At 52.9% G+C, this 18,675-nt stretch overlaps 1 protein-coding gene across 3 annotated transcripts in view; it reads left to right on the top strand.

Annotated features, from left to right (window-relative positions):
- STK10 (serine/threonine kinase 10) overlaps positions 1–18,675 on the top strand; it is a 52,435-nt gene that overhangs the window by 7,526 nt on the left and 26,234 nt on the right. For 2 of the 3 annotated variants that reach the window (XR_008468849.1, XM_054217371.1), the window contains exon 2: positions 5,416–5,580. Coding sequence is in view for 1 of the 3 variants with exons in the window: in XM_054217371.1 (XP_054073346.1) it covers positions 5,416–5,580 (165 nt within the window). In the remaining 2 variants the exon portion in view is untranslated. Of the gene's footprint in view, positions 1–5,415; positions 5,581–18,675 lie in introns of those variants that run through there. The other variant, XM_054217373.1, reaches the window with a different exon arrangement.

Genomic DNA, 18,675 nt, shown 5'->3' with positions numbered 1-18,675 from the left:
ACACAGTGGGCAACCGGCCCCACTGGCGAGCAAGTCTAGATGAAGTGATCGGGACACTCTCGGTGGCAGCTCTCTTCTCTCTACTAGCAAGTGAGAGTTAACGCAGGGTTCTCCTCTGCCTCACCTAGAAACTGGCCGTGCCTTCAGCGGCAGACCTGCCCAAGGAAGGACTGAACAATCCAGCCTTCCGGTAATGCGTTCTTTAAAGGCTTAAAATAGTTCCTGTGTTTGTCACAATCTGGATTTCACAATAGCTCCGAGGGTGAGTCACAGGCAAAGGCCAAACAGTCTCTTCTGTCACCTGAACTGGCACCTCTCACCCCTTAAATCCATAAGCCGAGCAGTGGTTTCTCTGCGCCTCTGTCTTCTAGGAGTAATCCTGCTCGTCCCCTGGTACTCCCAGTGTCTTTGGCAGCGGCATCTCCAGCACTGGTCTTGCTCCGGTGGGCTCCAGAAAGGTCCTTTGCTTTGTATCCTGAAGCTTGGCTCCTGGCACGGCTTCCTGGAAGTGGTTTACTGGATAACTTTTATTTGATGTGTTTTCTTTTGTGGAATGCATGTTCCGATCCTGCTTCTGCACAGCCCTGTCAGCCGTGGTCTGCGCGCTGCGTTGGTTGGCACAAGGGCTGGTAGTGCCATAAGGGCTTTTCAGGTTTTAAATGCCAAGACTGTAACGAATCTAACTATAGTCCAGTAGCACATCCTGGGCGCTATGCTGGCAGCTGTCTGCTTTAATTTTTTGGGGTGATATTTAGCACTCCAGGGACAAATTATCTGCGGCACTAAAATGCCCAAGAGTGGAGGAGCTAAAGGATGAAACTGCACGTGTGCTTTTGCCTGACCAGCCGCAGGTCATAGGTTGGCATCAAACAGTTTCTGTTCTTGGGATCTCACCATCTGGGTGGTTCTTTTGCTTCTGTCCACAAATTTCACTGGGAAAAAAAATGGGAAACACCATGAATTCCTCAAAGGCTGCAAATTTGGGGGTGTTTTACCTGAGAACAGAAGCTCTCTCCCCATCTCTGCATCCTCTACGTGGACTTTTGCCAGGCTGGAGACCCTGTAATTAGGCTGCGGTTTGCAGAAGATTTGGATTTGTAGTTCAAACGTTCAAACCGTGTATTTTGCAGGATTGCATTTCAAATGATGCGGCTGTCTAACAAAGTCACTGTTGGCGAGTCATCCTAGCGTGCTTTCCTGGCAGTTCTTTGTTTTCTTCTTTCCTCCATTTCATTCTCTCTTCCTTTCTTTGGCATTTAAAGACAAACAAAGCAGCCACCATGAGAGAATTTTTCGTTTCCCTCGCTGCCAGGTGAGGACATGTCTCCCAGTGAAGCTCAAGGTAGAGATGAAGCTGCAGAGAGGCTGGTGACAACCCTTTTCTTCTCTCCTGCAGCTCTTGGAGCACGAGCAGCAGATGCTGCCTCTGCTCAGCCTGGCGCTGTGTGTCCCCTCGCCGTGAGGGGTATCATCCAGGCCTGCAGGTTACAGACTTGGAGATGCTGGTTCCTTCTAGCTTCTAATTGCTAGCTTGGCTTTTTGAGGTCAGAGCGGGATGTGTTTTGCTTTGTGCTAACGTCTCGAGGCAGATTCTGATCTATTGCACAAAGATAAGCAGCAATCAGGAAAGGGCTTTAAACCCTAAAGCATCATCCCATGCCTGGGATGTCTAAAACCAGCTCCCAGGGCTGTCAATGTATGCATTTAGCCTATTCAGGGTCCAAACAAACCTTCCTGGAAGAATATCTCTGCCGTAATACATTGTGTGCAGGAAAATACCAGCAGAGAAGCTGAAGGAAGTTGCCAGACGTGAGTTAGAGAGAGACCGCCTGGTGTACTTGGCCAAAATGTGATGTTGCCTGTGTGGATCTGGCTTGCTGTGAGCAGCTTTCAGAGCTGGCTGGCTGCTGCGAGGGGCCGTGATGCAGCCGTCTGCCTGATGGCAGGCAGCTGCCATTCCCAGGGAGGCCGCCGGGAACGTGGCTGTTGCCTGGTGTCAGGGCTGGAGGATAAGCAGATGGAGAGAAAGGGAAGGTGGAGAAATGGGCAGAAGCTCCTTGGATTTCCAAAGCTCTTGCAATGACAAACGTGACTTGCTGAGCTCAGTTGAGGGGTGCCCACACCAGCTGGTGTGCGACTCCATCCATCTTGTACGGCAGAAACGCTACAGGCTGGGTTTGGGCTCAGAAGAGCCCTGGGCAACTTGGGAGGGAACAAGCTGTCCAGCTGTACGAGTGTTGGTCCTCTCAAAGGCAGCCATGTGGGGCAGCCAGTCTCCTCTTCATGCTACACTGGGCCATGCTGGAGGAGATTAATTTTCCAAAATCTCCTACTTGACCTCATGATCTCAGGTCCCCTTCCTGCTTCAGCTGCTTCCGCATCCCGTGGGGCGTTTTGGTCCCTTCTGGGAAGTGCCGTTGAGTGTACTCAGCTGTAGCACTGACATTATCTCAGGACCACAGAAAGTACAGGGTTTGTGCCCATGCCATCCCCATGGCATCCCTATCTGCGTGAGCTTGCTGTTTCAAAAGTTCGTGCGCTATATCATGAGTTTGTGATGTCCTGAGCTGACTTCTCCTCGGAGATGGTCATCTTGCTTACGCTGGTGTGACTGAGCAGTATGACCTCCCTGTGCTGGCTGGCTTGGGGGGACGTGGGACAATGCAGGGCTCCTCTCCCTTTGGGGTGGAAGCCCACCTTGCGCAGCTCACGGATCCCCTTCTTCTCTGAGCTGTGTCCTCTGCTAGAATGGATGAGGACACGGAGATGGCTGGGTAAACACTCTAATTCGGGACAGTCCAAAGTGGTGGAGAAAGGCAGCAGCTAATTCTGTTACGGACTTCTTTAAAGACGGAACGTCGGGCAGGGTGTACAGGGCCTCACATCTAGAAAGGAAGCGGTGGCTGGGGGTTGCTGCTCTGCTCACCCGCTGGTTGTAGGAGTAACGATGAATGAGGTCAGGCTGCCACAGGGAACGCGTGGGCTGCAGTCGCTCTCCCACTCACATCTTGCAGCCCAGTTTTTGCAAAACCCTGTCCTCCAGCTCGGCACCCAGCACCCCTGGGAGCCTCAGGAAGCCCGGGAGGGGATGGGGAGTAGCAGAGTGGCTGCCGGGGTGGCTCCCTCGAGGCCTGGGGGTGAGGGCAGGCTGGTTCAGACCTCTCGGTGGGAGATGATGCCACAAGGGACTGGGGCACGCTCTGCTCCCGGGTTTTTTCAGATGCCTGCAGGGCCCCAGCATCCTGGAAGGGCTGAGGAAAGGCTGGGACCCCGCCGGTAGGAAGCGTGCGATGGCTGACCTCCAAGGGAAGCCCCACCTCTTCTCACAATATTTACTTCCCCTCCTTGGACCTCTCCCAATGCCATAAGTGCAGAGCAAACACAGTGGGGCACTTCTTGCTCCGATTGGGAAGCGCCGCGCTTTTCCCCGTGCCTGCTCTGCTCCGCATCTCCCCCGGCCCCGCTGTGCGTGCCCTCCTCCGGGCATCTGGTGGCAGCTTGGTAAGAATAAACCAACCTGAGCAAAAAGAAACCCCCTAATTTCTTCCAAAACCAGCATGAGCTGCTGTCTTGCATTTAGGCAGTGAGCCCAGATGGAAATGGGTTTGTCCCCTGTGGTAAAGACACAGCTGTCCATGCCAACTCGTGTGAATGCAGCAAGTCTTCAAAACCCAGCAGACTCAAGGGTCCTTTATTTTCCTCCCTCCCTCGTATGGTTTTCCCCTTATTCCTTCCCCTCCCTCCCCAGCCTGTTCCTTGGTACGCAGATGTACTATCACCTAAGCTATATAAAACTGTTCACTAGGGCTTGCGGTGTTTATACTGGGAATTAATCCTCCTGTAAGCTCCCGCCTAGGTTTTCCAAACACAGATATGTAAACTACAGAGCAATAAGAAAGGTCACAACCAGAGCTTGCCCAGCTCCTCCGGTGGCAATATCCACAGTGGGACTTTATCTCCTGGGAGAAAGGCAGCCTGGAGTGGGTGCGATGGAAGGAAAATGGGACTGAACTGGAATCCCGCCGTGGGTGCTCTCCGGCGGCAGTGGGGAGCAGGGTGGATGAGCTATCGGGATTTCTCCCATCCCTTGATCTGCTGATTCAGTGCACTTCTGGGAATGGCGGGGAGCTCCTGAGTCAACAGCTCCCGTCTCGCCCCCTCTCCCGGCACGTGACACATCTCACAGCTCAGACTGTCTGGCAAACGCCCTTTCGGTGTTTTGCTGCAAACTCCTCATTTTTGCAACAACTTGTGCACGTTTCCAACTGCAAAACGCAACCTCGCCCTGGCAGTTTTGGGGGAAGCCAATGGATGGTGCTGGGTGGACGATGCCGAAGCGGTCCTGCGCGGGGGCAGCTCCGCGGCTGCAGCCTGCTTGCCGATGCTTGCTTTTAGCCGAGCCTGTAGTCAGCTCCCCCGGGCAGGATGGGGGCACAAGAGGAGTGGGGTGATAAGAAATGTGTTTGCACGTGCTTCCAGTCCAGCACGAATAGCCTTTTTTTCTGGTGTGTGGCACCTACAAGCAGAGCAGCCCCCACGCAGCTACCGGTGACCCCTTCCCAGGCAGTGAGAGCTGCGTGGGGAAGGGTGTCTGCGGGGAGGAGGAGGTCAGCAAGCTGCTAGCCCAAGGGTACGCTCCTGTGTTGTTGTGAGGAATGGGGAGGGAAAGTCAGCAAAGGCTTTCCAAGCACTAGGACAAAGAGGTTTTGACGGTTTTCTAGTTATTTGGTGAATAAGCTCATTGAAGGGACTATATAAAATGGAGGGGGCAACTGTGAGAGCGGGTGTAGTATTTTTCTTGCTGTGATCTGAAAAGCTTGCTAACGTGCAACACCAGGAATTCCGGCCAATTCAAAACGTGGGAAATCAAAACGTGCCCTTCTTCTTGGTTTACCGGCCAAGGAGGTGATTCCTACGTTTCCCTCGTGTTAAAAAAAAACGCCCTGGGGAGAAAGGGAACCATAGGGATGTTCAGGGTGGAGATGCTTCACAGCTGTAGCGTGGATTTGGTTGGATTGTCCGTGTACTCAGGACTTATATTAAGTGGAGCTATCACCTATGCTATTAGCAGAGAGCCTCTGTACCCTGAAGTTTTCTTGCTTCCATCTTTTTCATGCTATGAACAATAGGATGCATCTCTTTTTCGAAAAGCCTTTTTCTCCCCACGATGGGGAGTGGTGCGGGCATTAGAGACTGGAGGGAGGAAGGGGATGCTTTGGACCTTAACGCAGCATTCATCCTCTCTGCGAAACTCCGGGCAGGTTTAGGAAGCAGAAATGCATCTGCGAGTTTCCATGCTTGTGTTGTGGCTGGTACCAGTCAAGCTGAGCGCGAATTGGAGGAGCAGGAACTGTGCAAATAGCGTGTGCTCCTGGCTCTCCTCGCCTCTGTACTCATGCTGGTTTTGTCTTGCAGGCTAAGAATAAGGAAACCGGCGCTTTAGCGGCTGCCAAAGTCATCGAAACAAAGAGCGAAGATGAGCTGGAGGATTATATGGTGGAGATTGAAATACTGGCGACCTGCGATCACCGGCACATCGTCAAGCTGCTGGGAGCCTTTTATTGGGATGGCAAGCTGTGGGTAAGAGGCTGTTGGTGTGTGTGACCTGTACGGCTGCGCGTTTCTCAATCTGCAGAGAGGAAATGGCTAATTTATGGCAAAGCAGAACCTCTGGGGCAGCGTGAAGCATCACTGAGAGTTAAAAATGACTTACGAGCTCTGCTCTACTCACTGCATGAGCAGTGCCTGGATTTTCCCCACTTTCTTTGATGAGCAAACTGTCTTCTAGCTAAAGCTGCTTATAAATAGCCAAGGGAATATCAAGAGATCTTCACAGCAAAGTGAAAACTGGAGTTGGATTATTTTTATTTATTTTTTTTCACCGCTTGGAGTTTGTAAAGGTAGAAAACGCAGCACTGATAAGGGCATCTATTCCCCACTCGGTTCCTCTTTTGAAAGATCAGATGGAAGGGTAACCCTGGCTGGTTTTTTGTTTTTTGGGTTATTTATTTATTTATTTATTTGTGCCTTATTTCTGGCTCAGCATCTGTAATGCAGAGGCGACTGATGGCAAGAGCTCTTTCCCATGGCTGTGGAGGCACAGGGACATAAAATGCAATCCAGCGGGTTCGTGCAACGGCTAGTTGTGCTGTGGCTGGAACAGCAGGTTCCTGCATCTCTTTCCCCTAGCCCGGCAGGTATATATATTTATTATTATTTATTTTTTTCCACTGCCTGCGGTTTCCTTTGTGTCCCTGGCAGCAGAGGAAGGTGAGCGTGAAAGGCACCTTCTCGTGTGCTGCCAGGGGGAAGGTGCAGGGGGCTGGAGAGGGTGAGGGCATGAACCCTTGTATATTTGCCCCGTGCTAGACCCAGGTAACTGTGTGCCTGTGTCAAGATAGCGGAAATCAGGTGAATATGAGGATTTTCAAACCCATCTTCTTGTCCAGTTCATCTGTTCCTTCTTGTAGCTACTGGCAAGTCAGGGGAGTGGCAAAGGGTGCGTTCAGCAGCTCTGTTACTTTTTCCTTCCTCTTTTTAATGCTTCAGACAGCTTCGTGGCCTCCCAGGGTAATCTTACTAGCGTTAAAAAAAGAGATCTTGGCTTTTGAGACTTGCACTTGTGTGAGCTGAGCTGTCGGCCGAGGGGCTGTCACTGGAATAACACGATCCACGTCTAGTTCGTTTGGTTAAGCAATACGGGAGAGGTCCTGTTTTACTGGGCAATGCGTACTTATTCAGCGAGCACCTTTTGCAATGTCAGCGTGGGTCAGTGTCCCTTCTTATTTCAAAATCCCTCAACAGAGTCCCAGCTTCTCCGTGACACCCCGCTCAGACGTGCTGCGGTACCCAGCACTTTCCCCAGAGACTTGGTGTTTGGCTGGCTGCTAATCGCGATGCCGAGCTCTGGGTACATTAAAGAACAAAGTAAATATGTACCCTTCCAAGGAAGTGAAAGGCAAACATCCCTCCTAGGAGGGGACTTGGGATTTGGACAGATTGCAACTGCAGCAAAACTAATCTCGGCAAAATTAAAAAGGCAAATATACACCGAGCTTGGGTGAGAGATGGCGCCGGTTTATATTCCACCCTGTTCCCCTCTTTTTACCTCCCTGCTCAGTGCCTGCTCTGCCTGAATTTTACACGTTGGCCTCGCTCGCTCTCTCTAAAATGCCAGCCCCCTCCCCTTCCACCTCCTCCCCGCCATAGGAAGCTTTGCCTTCCTTCCCGTAGGGAAAATGGATTGCAGAGCTCCTCGGCTCCGCTTTTGTCTAGGCAGTGCTTTGTAATGTCGTATGCTCGCCGACCTACTAATATTAAACAGGCTCTTTTGAAGCTACTGGAACAAGAGCCTCCTGTATGAGGCTCTCCCGTGAGGGCAGACGTTACAGCCCTGTCCGTTGTTTTGGGGGAAGGATCATTCTCTTTATTTAATTATTTGAGTGGCATTTGCATTTCGCTGCTCAGGCTGTTCTTATTAATGCTCTAGTGTTTGACTGGCTTTGAGGGAATAAGCCAGGCTGTTATACTTCTGGAAGGCTTCTAGTCGCTACCGGGTTTTCCCTAAAGTCAAAGGCTTCTGCTTCTCGGTCACCAGCGCTGCTGGGGAAAATTTGCATCCGAGTATAAACACCGGCTTTCATTGTCTTGTCCATCTCCTATCCCCATTTCTGTCTGTGTGGTGGTTTTAGCCAGCATTTTCCTGGACCGTTTGCACGACGGGCACATGGACTCTGCTGTCCTTTTGGCTTTGAGTGGCTCAGGCTTTGGGTAAAACTGCCGTGGGTGCGTGTCTGGTCGGTGATCCACTGTGGTTTCCTTCTCCTCGCAGCCCGACGTCGAAAGACAATCTTCAAAGTGAGAAAGGGGCAGGAGTGGGAGCACGCAGACAGGCTGGCAAGGGGTCCAGACGTGCCCGACCTCCTGGATGGCAGGAGCTCTTTGGCTCTGAATAATTTACGGCTCGGTCTGTGCCACAAGCAGCCCCAGCCGACGGCGCTGAGAGGGGCTCGGGGCTGAGAAGGGCTCTTGCTAAATCAGTCTGTTGACTGTTCTCCGACTCCTGAACTAACAAGGAAAATATGTGAGGAAACCTGGCCTTCGGTGGCAGCTGCTGCTGCAGAGGCTTCCTTGTCCCCCCCCGAGATGCGTTAGGTCCGCACGGTTCCTCTCTGCCCGGGTTTGGCTTTGCGCTTCAGTCGCCAGAAGGTGACATGCAATATTTATGGAGCACAAAACCTTTCGGTGCAAAGAGAAGTGGCTTATCCTACACCAGATGCTTTGAAATCCGTAGCACTTGAAATGAAAGCATAAGCCAGCAAATTCCTCTTGCTTTTATACTCAATTGGCATCACGCTGAAGGAGGAGAACCCCAGTTCTCACAGGGGACAGAGCAGAGGCCACTGTGAGCCACAGGCAAGGGCTTGGAGGAGCCCAGGACCTGTGGGATGAGAGCATCCAGCGTGAACTTCCTGGGCAGATAAATACACTGCAGAGATGCTGTGCCCTTCCCAGCGGTTGCTATCTTGTTCCATTCCCCCCGCCCCCCATCATCTTTTCTTTGCTCGTGGCGGAGGCTAAGAGCTCTTGTGCCGGTGGAAAACGGCCCAGGGAGGCTTGCAAAACTGCAGTGGTGGGAGCTTTCATGATTTTATTTAATTTCTGTTATAAGCCCTGTGGCATTTGATGTTCTTCTGCATAAATCCCAGCTGCTGGAAATGGGGGCACCAAATGAAAGCCGAGAATCTCATGCTATTAAAAAAAAAAAAAAAGTCTGTTTTGAGTCCTGGTGGCTGAGCCACATTTTAAAGTCTCTTTTTTCTGAAGTGCGATGTAGGACTTGGAAACACAAAGGCAAATCCCTCTCACCCAATATGCATACGTCTTTAAAAACAGACTTCTTAAAGCTGTTTTCTGACTGAGGAATGGGACAAAGGTATGGGTTTTGAATGCTTGGAATCAATGGCGCTGGATTTGTGCTGATAATTATTAGTACGTGGGAAAGTAAAACAACAGTCCTTGTGTGTTGTGTCCCTCTTGAAGGCGATGTGGTTTGGGTTTGGTGTTGGGTTTTTTGTTTTGTGTTTTTTTTTTCCCCTCCCTTCCAAAACAACGCAAAAAGACTCGAGACCTCAAAGGAAGGGAGGAACATCTGATCTCCAGCTTGTGAGTATCTCTGCTGCTTCCGAGTGTCTCCTCTCGCAGACAGATGACCGGGGAGGAGAATCTCGTTTGGAGTGATGGACTTTCCAGAGATCGGGAGATCTCTGCTCCCAGGGGAGGGTGGGCATCTCCGCCAGACAATGCAACACGCTGCGGCAGCTAATCCAGGGAGCGGGGCGGGAGACCTGGGCTCCCTCCTGCAGGAGCCTATGGAGATGCTCCAGCATCGAGCCTGCAGGGTTCTCTGGAAACTAGTTGAAATGTCATTTGGCCCCAGGTATTTAACTGCAGGACTCTGCCAGAGGTGGTACAACTTTTCTAGCGAAGCACCGGGGAATTTTCCCCCTCCTTCCTTTTCTATAAACCATGGTTGCTATAGCAAACGGGCTTTTGAATAAACAGACGTTTCCTGGAGATCAAAGCAGAAATCGCTGTACCGTGCAGGTAACCCTGCCTTGCCGGAGCGTTTTTGGGGATGGTTAATTTAATCAGCTTAGAGTTTCTTCTCGCTGGCCCGCTGTGTGGGTATGCAACTCGTATAGCTTGCAGAGAGACACCCGCTTTGTAGCTGGGCTTTGTACTTCCCTTAAAAAAGCATTTTGCATTTTCTGTGGGCAGGCCCTGACCTGTTTAGCCAGGGACTTTTTGGATTGCTACCCCTTTGATATGGATGTTGACTGGAGATTTGAGCATTCTTGAAAATCCTGTATCATAAAGAAATGTTCATTATCCCATGCACTAGACTGCTGGGCTATGTAAAGCATCTGCAGCTTTTAATTCTCTTAAGATGGAAGTACCTTTTCTTTAAAACAAACAAAAGAGAAAGCTGATAACAGTGTCGGATTCCCTAAGGTTTTCCTTAGCGAAGGGAGGCTACTGCAGCTGGCAGGGATGTCTCCATGGTGAGCAGCCTGAGCTGTGGCTGGATGCCCGCGGGGGACCCCCTTGCACGAATGCTGTACCCCAGGGCTCTCCAGGCTTCTCAGTCATCTGTCCCCAAGGAATCTGAGGGCTATTCCTGTCCCTTTAAAATTTCACTTGGCAGGAGAGTCGCAGTCTATACTGGCCCTTCCTGTGTGCCTTGTGCTCCTGAAGCCTTGTCCCAAACATCCCCCCAAAGCACTGGAACTGTTTGCAGCTCACAAGTGTCGAGCTGTGTGTAGTACTTGAGTGTAGTGGAAGAGAGACCCAGAAAAACAAAGCGATCCCAACCTGCAAACTTTGTTCAATAGCTGGCCAACCTCCGCAAGGAACAGGCCTTTCCTTTCTCTTCCTCCTTTCCCCCAGCTGCAGAAACTTAAATCCATGCCGGATTTGGCTGCACCCTGTCCCAAGCCCCGAGAGCACCCGGCGCTGTGCTGCTGGTGGGGCCGTGCTCTGGTACCCATGAGCTGCTGCGGGATAAGCCCCGCTGGGCAAACTGGTGTGGGGGTGGCGTTTGCTGGACTGGTTTCTAAACTTCTGCTGATCCAGAATGTGAGCAAAACTGCAAAACAGCCCCGTTGACTTCTACAGGGTGGGTCGGCGAGGAGCACTTTGGCCAGGACGTGGCTGTGTGGCAGGGATATCGCTGTGTCCCCTCCCTGTCCTTAGGGTCAGCGGGATGTACATCATCTTGGCTGGGGATGGAAGCTGGAAAAAAATGACGTAGCCCAGTGGTTTCTCTGCCACTTCCCTGGGCTTTCAGGGTCAAGCAGTTTGCTGCTCAGAGCAACATAATTGACCCGAGCGGGTGATCACTTCTGCTCCCACCTTGGGACTGTGTCTTTGCCAGCCAGGACTCTGCAGAGTGGGTGTCTGGGTGGCATCTCCCTCCCTTCCCTGCCACCCGCTGTCTGCCTGCAAAGCGGTAAGGCTTCTCTCTGCCTTGCCCTTATGCAGGTGTCTTACTGCCTTTCCCAAAGGCGGGGGGGTCTAAGTCGTCTTCTGGCCGTAAAGCTGGGCAGTGGGTTGCACGGGACCAACGTATCTGCTCTGTCTTGTGAACGGGAGCGGTAGCACTCAGACTCCTGGCAAGTCGCTGGAAATCCTATTGTGGGTAAAACTGGGACTTTCCCTTAAAACAGGGGTGGAAACGGAACAATTTTGATCAACCACCAGGATCAACTTATGCAGCAGGCAAATTACCATAGCCCAGCCAAGTTCAAGAGCACTTCTACAGGTAGCAACACGACAACACAAACTAGAATAGAAGCCTTTGTCTGCTGTCATTTATACAGGATAACGTTGCAAGAAAAGGCTATTGAAGCAATAATAATGCCTTGTGATTATATACCCTTGTCATCTATACACTATGGAATGCTTTTATAAAAGAGACCTGGTGTCATTATCCCAGTTATTAGAAGGGAGAGCAGAGGCACAGACAAGAATTTGCCTAAAGTTTACCCAGCAGGTAAATGGTATTTGGGAATAAGTCTTATGTGCTGAATCCCAGTCCAGGGTTATAACTGTAAGGCCGTAGTTCTATGAAAAGAAAGCAGCAGACAAGAAGCCTATAGGCAAATCAGTTTTCAAAGCACTTTAAAACTTTGTTTAGAAATGAATCGCAATAAGCCACGTTCCCACTTGGCTGGCTTACCAAGGGAAATGCTAAGGAACAATGTTTGCATCTAAATGAATATTTATGAACTACCTGTGTATAGGAGACAGTGCCTTGAAACCTAGCTTCAGCCTATGCCCTGGAACGAGCAATAGATTGCAGGTTTAGACTTCTTTTATATTTCAGATATAGCCTGAAAGTTGTCATTTTGGAGGGAGGGATGGCATTTTGCAGACTTTACAGCTTGGGGTGGTTTCCACTGACTTCAAAGCCCTCCCTGAAACAGTTAAATAGCAACACTCTCGTCCGGTGCGATGGATCCCGGCACATTGTGTGGTGAATTTGGGGATGATCAGAACAAACAACTGTTTCTAGGGAGATGCCAGGCAGGAGTGGAAAACTTGTAGTCCTTTGCCACCCCTTCAGCGAGTCGTCCTCCTGCCCAGGTGAGGCTTTGAGGCTGCGTTGGAACTTCTGTCTGTTCATAAAAGACATCAGGAAACTTGTCCTGGGTGAAAGTCCAGCTCTCACGGGCAGAAGGGCATTTCTGCCCTTCTGAAATGCAGCAGCTATTTCAGATGCTGGCGGAAACTCGGGGCGCTTGAGGCTGGTGAATCTTCCCACTGAAGAAGTAACTCTGCCCTTTTAGCCGTTTATTTTAAAGGATTTTCTGCATTTTGCTGCCTGTCCAGTAACAAATGCTCTTGGTGAACTAAGTGGCCTTTAAATTCTGATTAACTTGGTGAGAGAAGGGGCATCCCAGTCACAGCCCTCAAAGCAGCAAAGGCTTTGCCCCGTGCCCGGGCAGAGCGCCATTCCCTGGGTGTTTTTCTGGTTTCTATAGCAAACGAGAGCGCTGGCCTTCCTCCCGCCGACCCTGCGCCGCCCAGCTCGAGCTCGGTGCTGGGAGCCCGGTTGTGGTCTGGTCCCTGAAGGGAGAGCTCGTGAAGGAGCCTGTGTGTGTCTCAGTTAACCCTTCCTGCGGTGCTCAGCATCCCAGGTACCGCCGCCTGGTCGTGGCCGTGCTGACTCTCCCTGCTCGGCCTCTCGTAGGTGTTTGCGTTCGCTGGCCACGGGTGTTCTTGCATCCTCGTCTCTCTAGGATGCTGGTTAGCAGGTGGGGATGGTGAATTCAACGGGAATACCGGCCCTCGTCAAAAGAAACTAAACGCCCTGTGTGATTCTAGCAAGGGGAAGGATGCTTTTTGCAACATCAAAACCGCTTGGTGAAACTAAAAGGCATTTTGATTTGTTCTGCCAATATTTCAGTAGGAATGGGAATATTTCTGCCAACCCGTGGGGGGGGACACGACTAGTTCAAGGAAATATTTTGTCATCTCCGAATGATTTAGATGTGAAAAACTCATCCTCAGTCTCCCTGTGATCAGCAGGGAGCTCTGCATTTCGAGAGGAGTACGTGGTGTTATCTCTGTTCTTGATAAAACTTCCCTGCTCTGAATCTCCGTAAGCCTTGGGTTTCCTCACTTGCTGCCCTCCATCTTTCCCCGACTCAATATGGGGACAGCCTTTTTTTTTTTTATTTCAAATAGTTTTCTCTGTAGGTTATTTTGCCCAGAAATGGGGGGAGAAAAGGTTTATTATATTTAAAGTCTCTGAATAGTGTCCTTGTCTGTAAGGGAAAATTGGCAAGCTTGGAGCACTCTCTTACAGAGGGCTAATTATTTCGCTTCCACCTACAGCATAGTTGCCATGTCAGACAAGCTGTTGACATTTGTGCTCTGCTGTGGCAGCAAAGAGGCTTCTGGTGGCTTCTGTATTGTTTTGTGGCCTCTGCAGTGTGTGCTGAGGGCCGGCGGCAGCCGGAGGGGAGCATGGCGCTGGTGGCTTTTGCAGGCGCTGGTGGCTTTTGCAGGCGCTGGTGGTTCCTCAGGTGTTTGTCCCCTCTTCCATTGGCGGCACACTGGCCTCATGGGGCTCTAGGAGTGAGGTTGGGAAGCACAGTGTGTGTCCTCTGTGCGTGGCTGGCTGTTGTAGTGGTTTGCTCTGTCTTCAGCCCCCGGCAATTAGCTGCAATCAGCTTTGAATCAGCCCATCTGGTTTACGGGCAGCGCTGGCGTAATCTGTTCCCCATTTTCTTCCAGCCCTTTGGCACGTGTTGGGTGAAAAGCGTCGGGCAGGAGGGTGGTGGGGAAAGTGCCAAGTTAAGCGGGCGTAGGAATGCAACCCACCTCCTCCCTCCGCTCCGTAATGTAAACTTAATCCTTGGACTTTAGTCGGAACAGGGCAGGCTGGCCGAGATAACGGAGAGACTCGACACGCTTGGAAAGAGAACTTCACTGGTCAGCAGGCCCCTTGACTTCAACGGAGAGAGTGGATCTGAACAAATGGTGTTTAAAAACCAAGGTGGTGCTCCCCAAAACCAGCTGCTGTGGTCCTGACACCCCTGGGCTACGGGGGGGAAGAGGGGAGCAGCTCCTGGGAGTGCTGATCCGGCATGGCTCCTCTTGCAGCGGGCAGGACAGCACAGCTTTGCAGCTAACCACTACAACTTGGGGTCAGGTGTCACACAGACGGAGTAAAGGACATGCCCCTTGACCGTAACTAAAAGCGGTTTTTGTGCCTAAATATATCGCTGCGTTCTTTCCACCACGAGGAACAGCTCTGTCCTCTGGGGTTTGTGTTGCTCGGAAGCTGAAGCCCCTTTCTCAGTCCTGGGAGGTAGATGCGTGTCCAGAATTTTTGCTGGAGCCATGAGGATGGACTCAGCCCATCTGACCAGGGGATGCGATGGGCTTGGAGGGACAGGGGATGGAGCCATAGGGGGTGGCTCTCCACCCCACACTCGGGTGTTTGGAGGTGCTGGGTGTGGGTGGAAGTCCCAACAGATAAGTAGGGGCTGCATATGAGATGTTCATGGGGAAAGCATCTGGCCTTCCTGTTTGTCCAGGCCGTTGCCGGGCTGTGGAGGCAGTACTGGGGTCTCAGCATACATGTAGAAGTTGCCATCTGTGTCCCGGGTTGGTCGCTCTGCATGTGGGAGTGGGCTTTGCCTGTTTGCCTCTGGCATGGAGTGGTCTCAGGATGGAGCGTGAGGTCCGGATCCATCATTTATCTGAGCGCCTTTTGGGCAAGTAGCTGTCTGTGATCTTTGTGCGCCACTTGGTATTCACTGCAGCCAGTGTTTCTTGACTGGAGGCATCCCCTCCGTGGGTTTTGTGCAGATCTTGTGCGTCCCCTACTCCCCCTGCAGATGCTCCTGACCTTGCTTGAGTCCTCTCACTGGAGCAGCAAAGTGCAGTTTGAGAACAGAACTAGTTGTTGCCTTTGTCCTTTATTTTCCATAGCATGTGTATTATGGGACTAAGCAGTAGTGTGAGACGGCTGCCAGCAAGCTGCTGGGTGACTTTGATACTGAAGAACTGGATGGGAAAGCTGGCGTTCAGCAGCTGATGAATGACTGTCACTGGCAGCGGGGCAGGAAACTTTTCTGCTTTTCTAGAACCAGGACAGAGAGCTGCGGGAGGATGCTTTCCTGGGCTTGCTCTGTCTCCTCTGCCTCTGAGTCGAGACCAAAAGCCCTAGAGACTGTCTGGGCTCTTGGCTTCCCACCACTCCTGCAGGGCTCGGGAAGGAGCCTGTCTCGCCCGCGGTGCGTGACCCGAATCCTGGAGGAGACCTGCCTTGCTGTGACTCCTCCGTACCCTGTCACAGGCGGGGAGGTCTAGACTGTTTCCTCCCACTCCCCCTGCCACCTGCGGGGCCAGGGCAGTCATCCCGTGCTATGGGTGCCATGGTGCCAGTGTAGGCTGTGTGAGGGGTCTCCGGGATCCCCGGTCCTGCCCTGGGCTCGGTGCACTGAAGGGGGGACTCTGTCCTCCACCAAAGCCAGGAAAAGTTTTGGGTGGGTTCTGGGTGCACATAGGGGTGCTGGTGCCAAGGTGGGCTCCTCTTGCACTGCCAGAAGAGATGCGAGGTCTTGCATGCCACCACATCCTCCACCCGCCTGTTTGCTCTGCAGGGGTAGAGGAGGGGGAGGAAGGCACCCCCGGCTGTGACTCCCTTCTGACGGCGGAAGGGCGGCACCCAGTTTCATGGCCTAAGCCTTCGGTGGCTGCAGTGCGGGAGCTCGGCTCATCGCCCTTGGGGGCTCCACGGGAGGGACTGACCCGCTGTGTGTCCCCAGCCCGTGTCCTGCTGGAGGGGCAGCAGCGGGGGCTGGCGGGGAGAGGGGAAGGGCTCTGCAGCTGCAAAGGCAGCGGCTGTTACTCAATGCGGCCGTCTGTCGAAATTCAGGCAGCGGTACGTGCCTTGTGGTTTTCGCCCGAGGTGATGCTGCCTCAGAGTGCCACCTCGCCTCCCAGCCACCAGTTTCGCTGCGGTGGGAGGAGGATCCAGACTTCCCCCCTTGGGCAATCCCCTTACAGAAAAGCGGGGCCAGCTCTCTTGCTGCAGCCTAAAAGGCAGCTCTGTAAAAATTACCGTAAGGGGGTTTATTTCCCCTTTCCCTCCAGCACGCCAGCTTGAATGGGGTCCACTGGCTCCCCTGCACTAGGGCTTGTTGTGGGGCTAAGCTGGCCTCCCACAGCCTCCCTCATGTGGTGGCTCCCATGTAAGATGGCTTCGGAAGCGGTGTCCGTCGCCTGGATGGGCTGGGAGGAAGGGTGGGCTTCAGCTCACAGCGTTGCTGGCTCAGCAGATCAGCGTGGCAGGCAGCGTCGGGGGGAAGGGGAGGGGATGCTGACACAGCGCCTGGGGACATTGGGGTTTGGTAGGTGGGAGTCCCCGTGAACCGTTCTGCGCCGTCCTCCCCACCCACCCGCTCTCCCTGCGGCACCAGGAGGGCACAGGGGCAGCCAGGGCCTCCAACTCGCTCTGGCTCTTTCTCTTTATTCTTTCCCTTTGTTGCATTTTTGCTGAACGCGAAGGATTTCTGCCCCCCGCCCTGCCTCTGAATCACAGGAGCGGTCGCTGTTTGCTGCAGTTCTTCCGCTTTTCCTGTAAGCGGGTGGGCGATGCCAGGAAAGCCCTCCTCTCCCCCCTGCCGTACCCACACAGCCATGGCTGCCCCCGGCTCCTTCCTCCTGCTGCTCGCTCCCAGGTCTTCACAGGGGGGACAGCCCAGGGATCTGCCACCCTCCTCCCGTTGCCCTGCAATGGCAGCTCCGCGCGGAGAGGGACCAAAACCTCCGATGGCCAGCGTGGCTGAGGCCAGCTGTGGCGCACCCCGCTAGTAGTGGCAGAGATTGTAGGGGTTTGGTTTGGGTTTTTTTGCGTGTGTATGGTTGGACTCGATCTCAAAGGTCCTTTCCAACCATGAAGATTCTATGATTCTATGATTCTCCATGCCCTGCTCAAGCTCAAAGAACACCGAGATGGAAATGATTGCTGCTAATGGCAGCGTGCCCACCGCCTCCCCGGCCCAAGCCCCGGAGCTTTGTGCCAGCTCAGCATCCTGGAGAGAAGGGAGGTGGAACGGAGTGTGATGGCTAGCAAGGAGGCAACCTGGAAAGCATTCACCAGCTGGGTCTATAAATGGAGCACAGTTTACTTTACCACACTTACTTTTCTTATCTCACCCAGTCCCACCGTGCCAGTGCAAGGCAGGAGAGCTGGTGGCTGTGCCAGAGGGTGCTTTCCGCTGTGGGTGACGAGGACACCTCTAAGTTGCCCCAGGAAGGTGGCAGAGCCACGAGGCTGTGCGTGGGCGATGGAGGCCGCTGTGGCAGCAGGATGCTGCGGGTTACCTTCTCCCCGGCGGCGGGCAGCTGCTTAAACAAACAAAATGAAACCCTCTGCTGCAGATTAGGAGAGGAAATTGCTGAAGTACTTGAGTTTTGAAGCAGTTTCTGGGCCAGGCAGTGTGGATCTGGGGGCAGATGGATCCCCGGGACACAGGCAGCCTCCCGTGCCCACTGGTGCTCAGGGCTCAGTGTGGAGGGAGGCGGGTGGGTGGTTGCAGTGCTTAGCGTTGGTGGCAGTAATGGCCAGGGTGCCCTGGAGCACCACGATGACTCCAAAGCAATTGGGCTATTCAACATGAAACTGCAAAAGCAGCAAAGTCACAGGAAGAGCCCGCGGGTGCCTGCCACCTTCAGTGATTTGGGAGCGACTGGGCTGCCAGCCAAGGGCTCCTCCATCCTACGGGGACCTGGTGGCTTCCCTGTGCAGAAAGTGCCTGGCTGCCCAGGACCACCATCCCCGACGTGAGCAGCCCTCAACTTTCCCAGCTGATGGCTTCCCCTCCCCGGCTCTTTTCTGACTGGAAGAGGCATTTCTCCAGCGCTGCAGCAGAGGGAACAGTTCATGGGCCTCTGCCCTCTGACATGCCGATGGGATGAGTAACGCTGGGCTGAGGGTGTGTCCTCCCCTCTTAATCGGGCTTCAGTTGCAAACCTCAGTTCAGGGACTGGTCCACCCTTGGGGACTGTGCGGTGTTTGGTAAAAATACCTTTCAAGATAAGCTTTTTTATTTTTTACTTCTGAATGTTGTGGAAAGTTCTAGGAGTTCAAACATACCCAAGAGGTAGGACTGGTCCTGCCCAGGGTGGGAGGAGCGAGCAGGCTCTCGGTCCTACCTGGGATGACTTCAGTATCTGGGCAGAAGATGCCACTCCTGGTTTGTCAGACCCAGAAACTGCACTGGGCTCTACTCCATCCTACATTTGCCTTCTGGGTTGGTGTCCCTCCGGCCTCGGCTGGTGTAAGGTGCCAGAGGGATTCTCCTGACACAGTGTCCGAGCTGCTGTCTTGAGCTGCAGAGTCATAGAATGCTTTTTCATAATGTGTGGTGCCCCCTCGCTCGGGTATGACTTGAGGGCCTGCGTCTTTAAGAGCACTTAATTTAAGCCATAGCTGTTTTATACATATGTATGTATATTTATTCTCCTGGGCAACCCCAGGCTCACTGGACCCTGCTTCCTCTCCTCCCAGGCAGTCGCTTATTACTCAAGCAGCCCAGAAAAGGGCCCCAGCTCCCCTCGCCTGCCCCCGCTCCCACTTGGGCTACAAAATGC

Source organism: Rissa tridactyla, chromosome 11 (genome assembly GCF_028500815.1).
Source record: "Rissa tridactyla isolate bRisTri1 chromosome 11, bRisTri1.patW.cur.20221130, whole genome shotgun sequence".
NCBI classification, from domain to species: Eukaryota; Metazoa; Chordata; class Aves; order Charadriiformes; family Laridae; genus Rissa; species Rissa tridactyla.
Note: the sequence above shows the minus strand (reverse complement) of the source record. Positions and strands in the feature narration are given on the sequence as shown.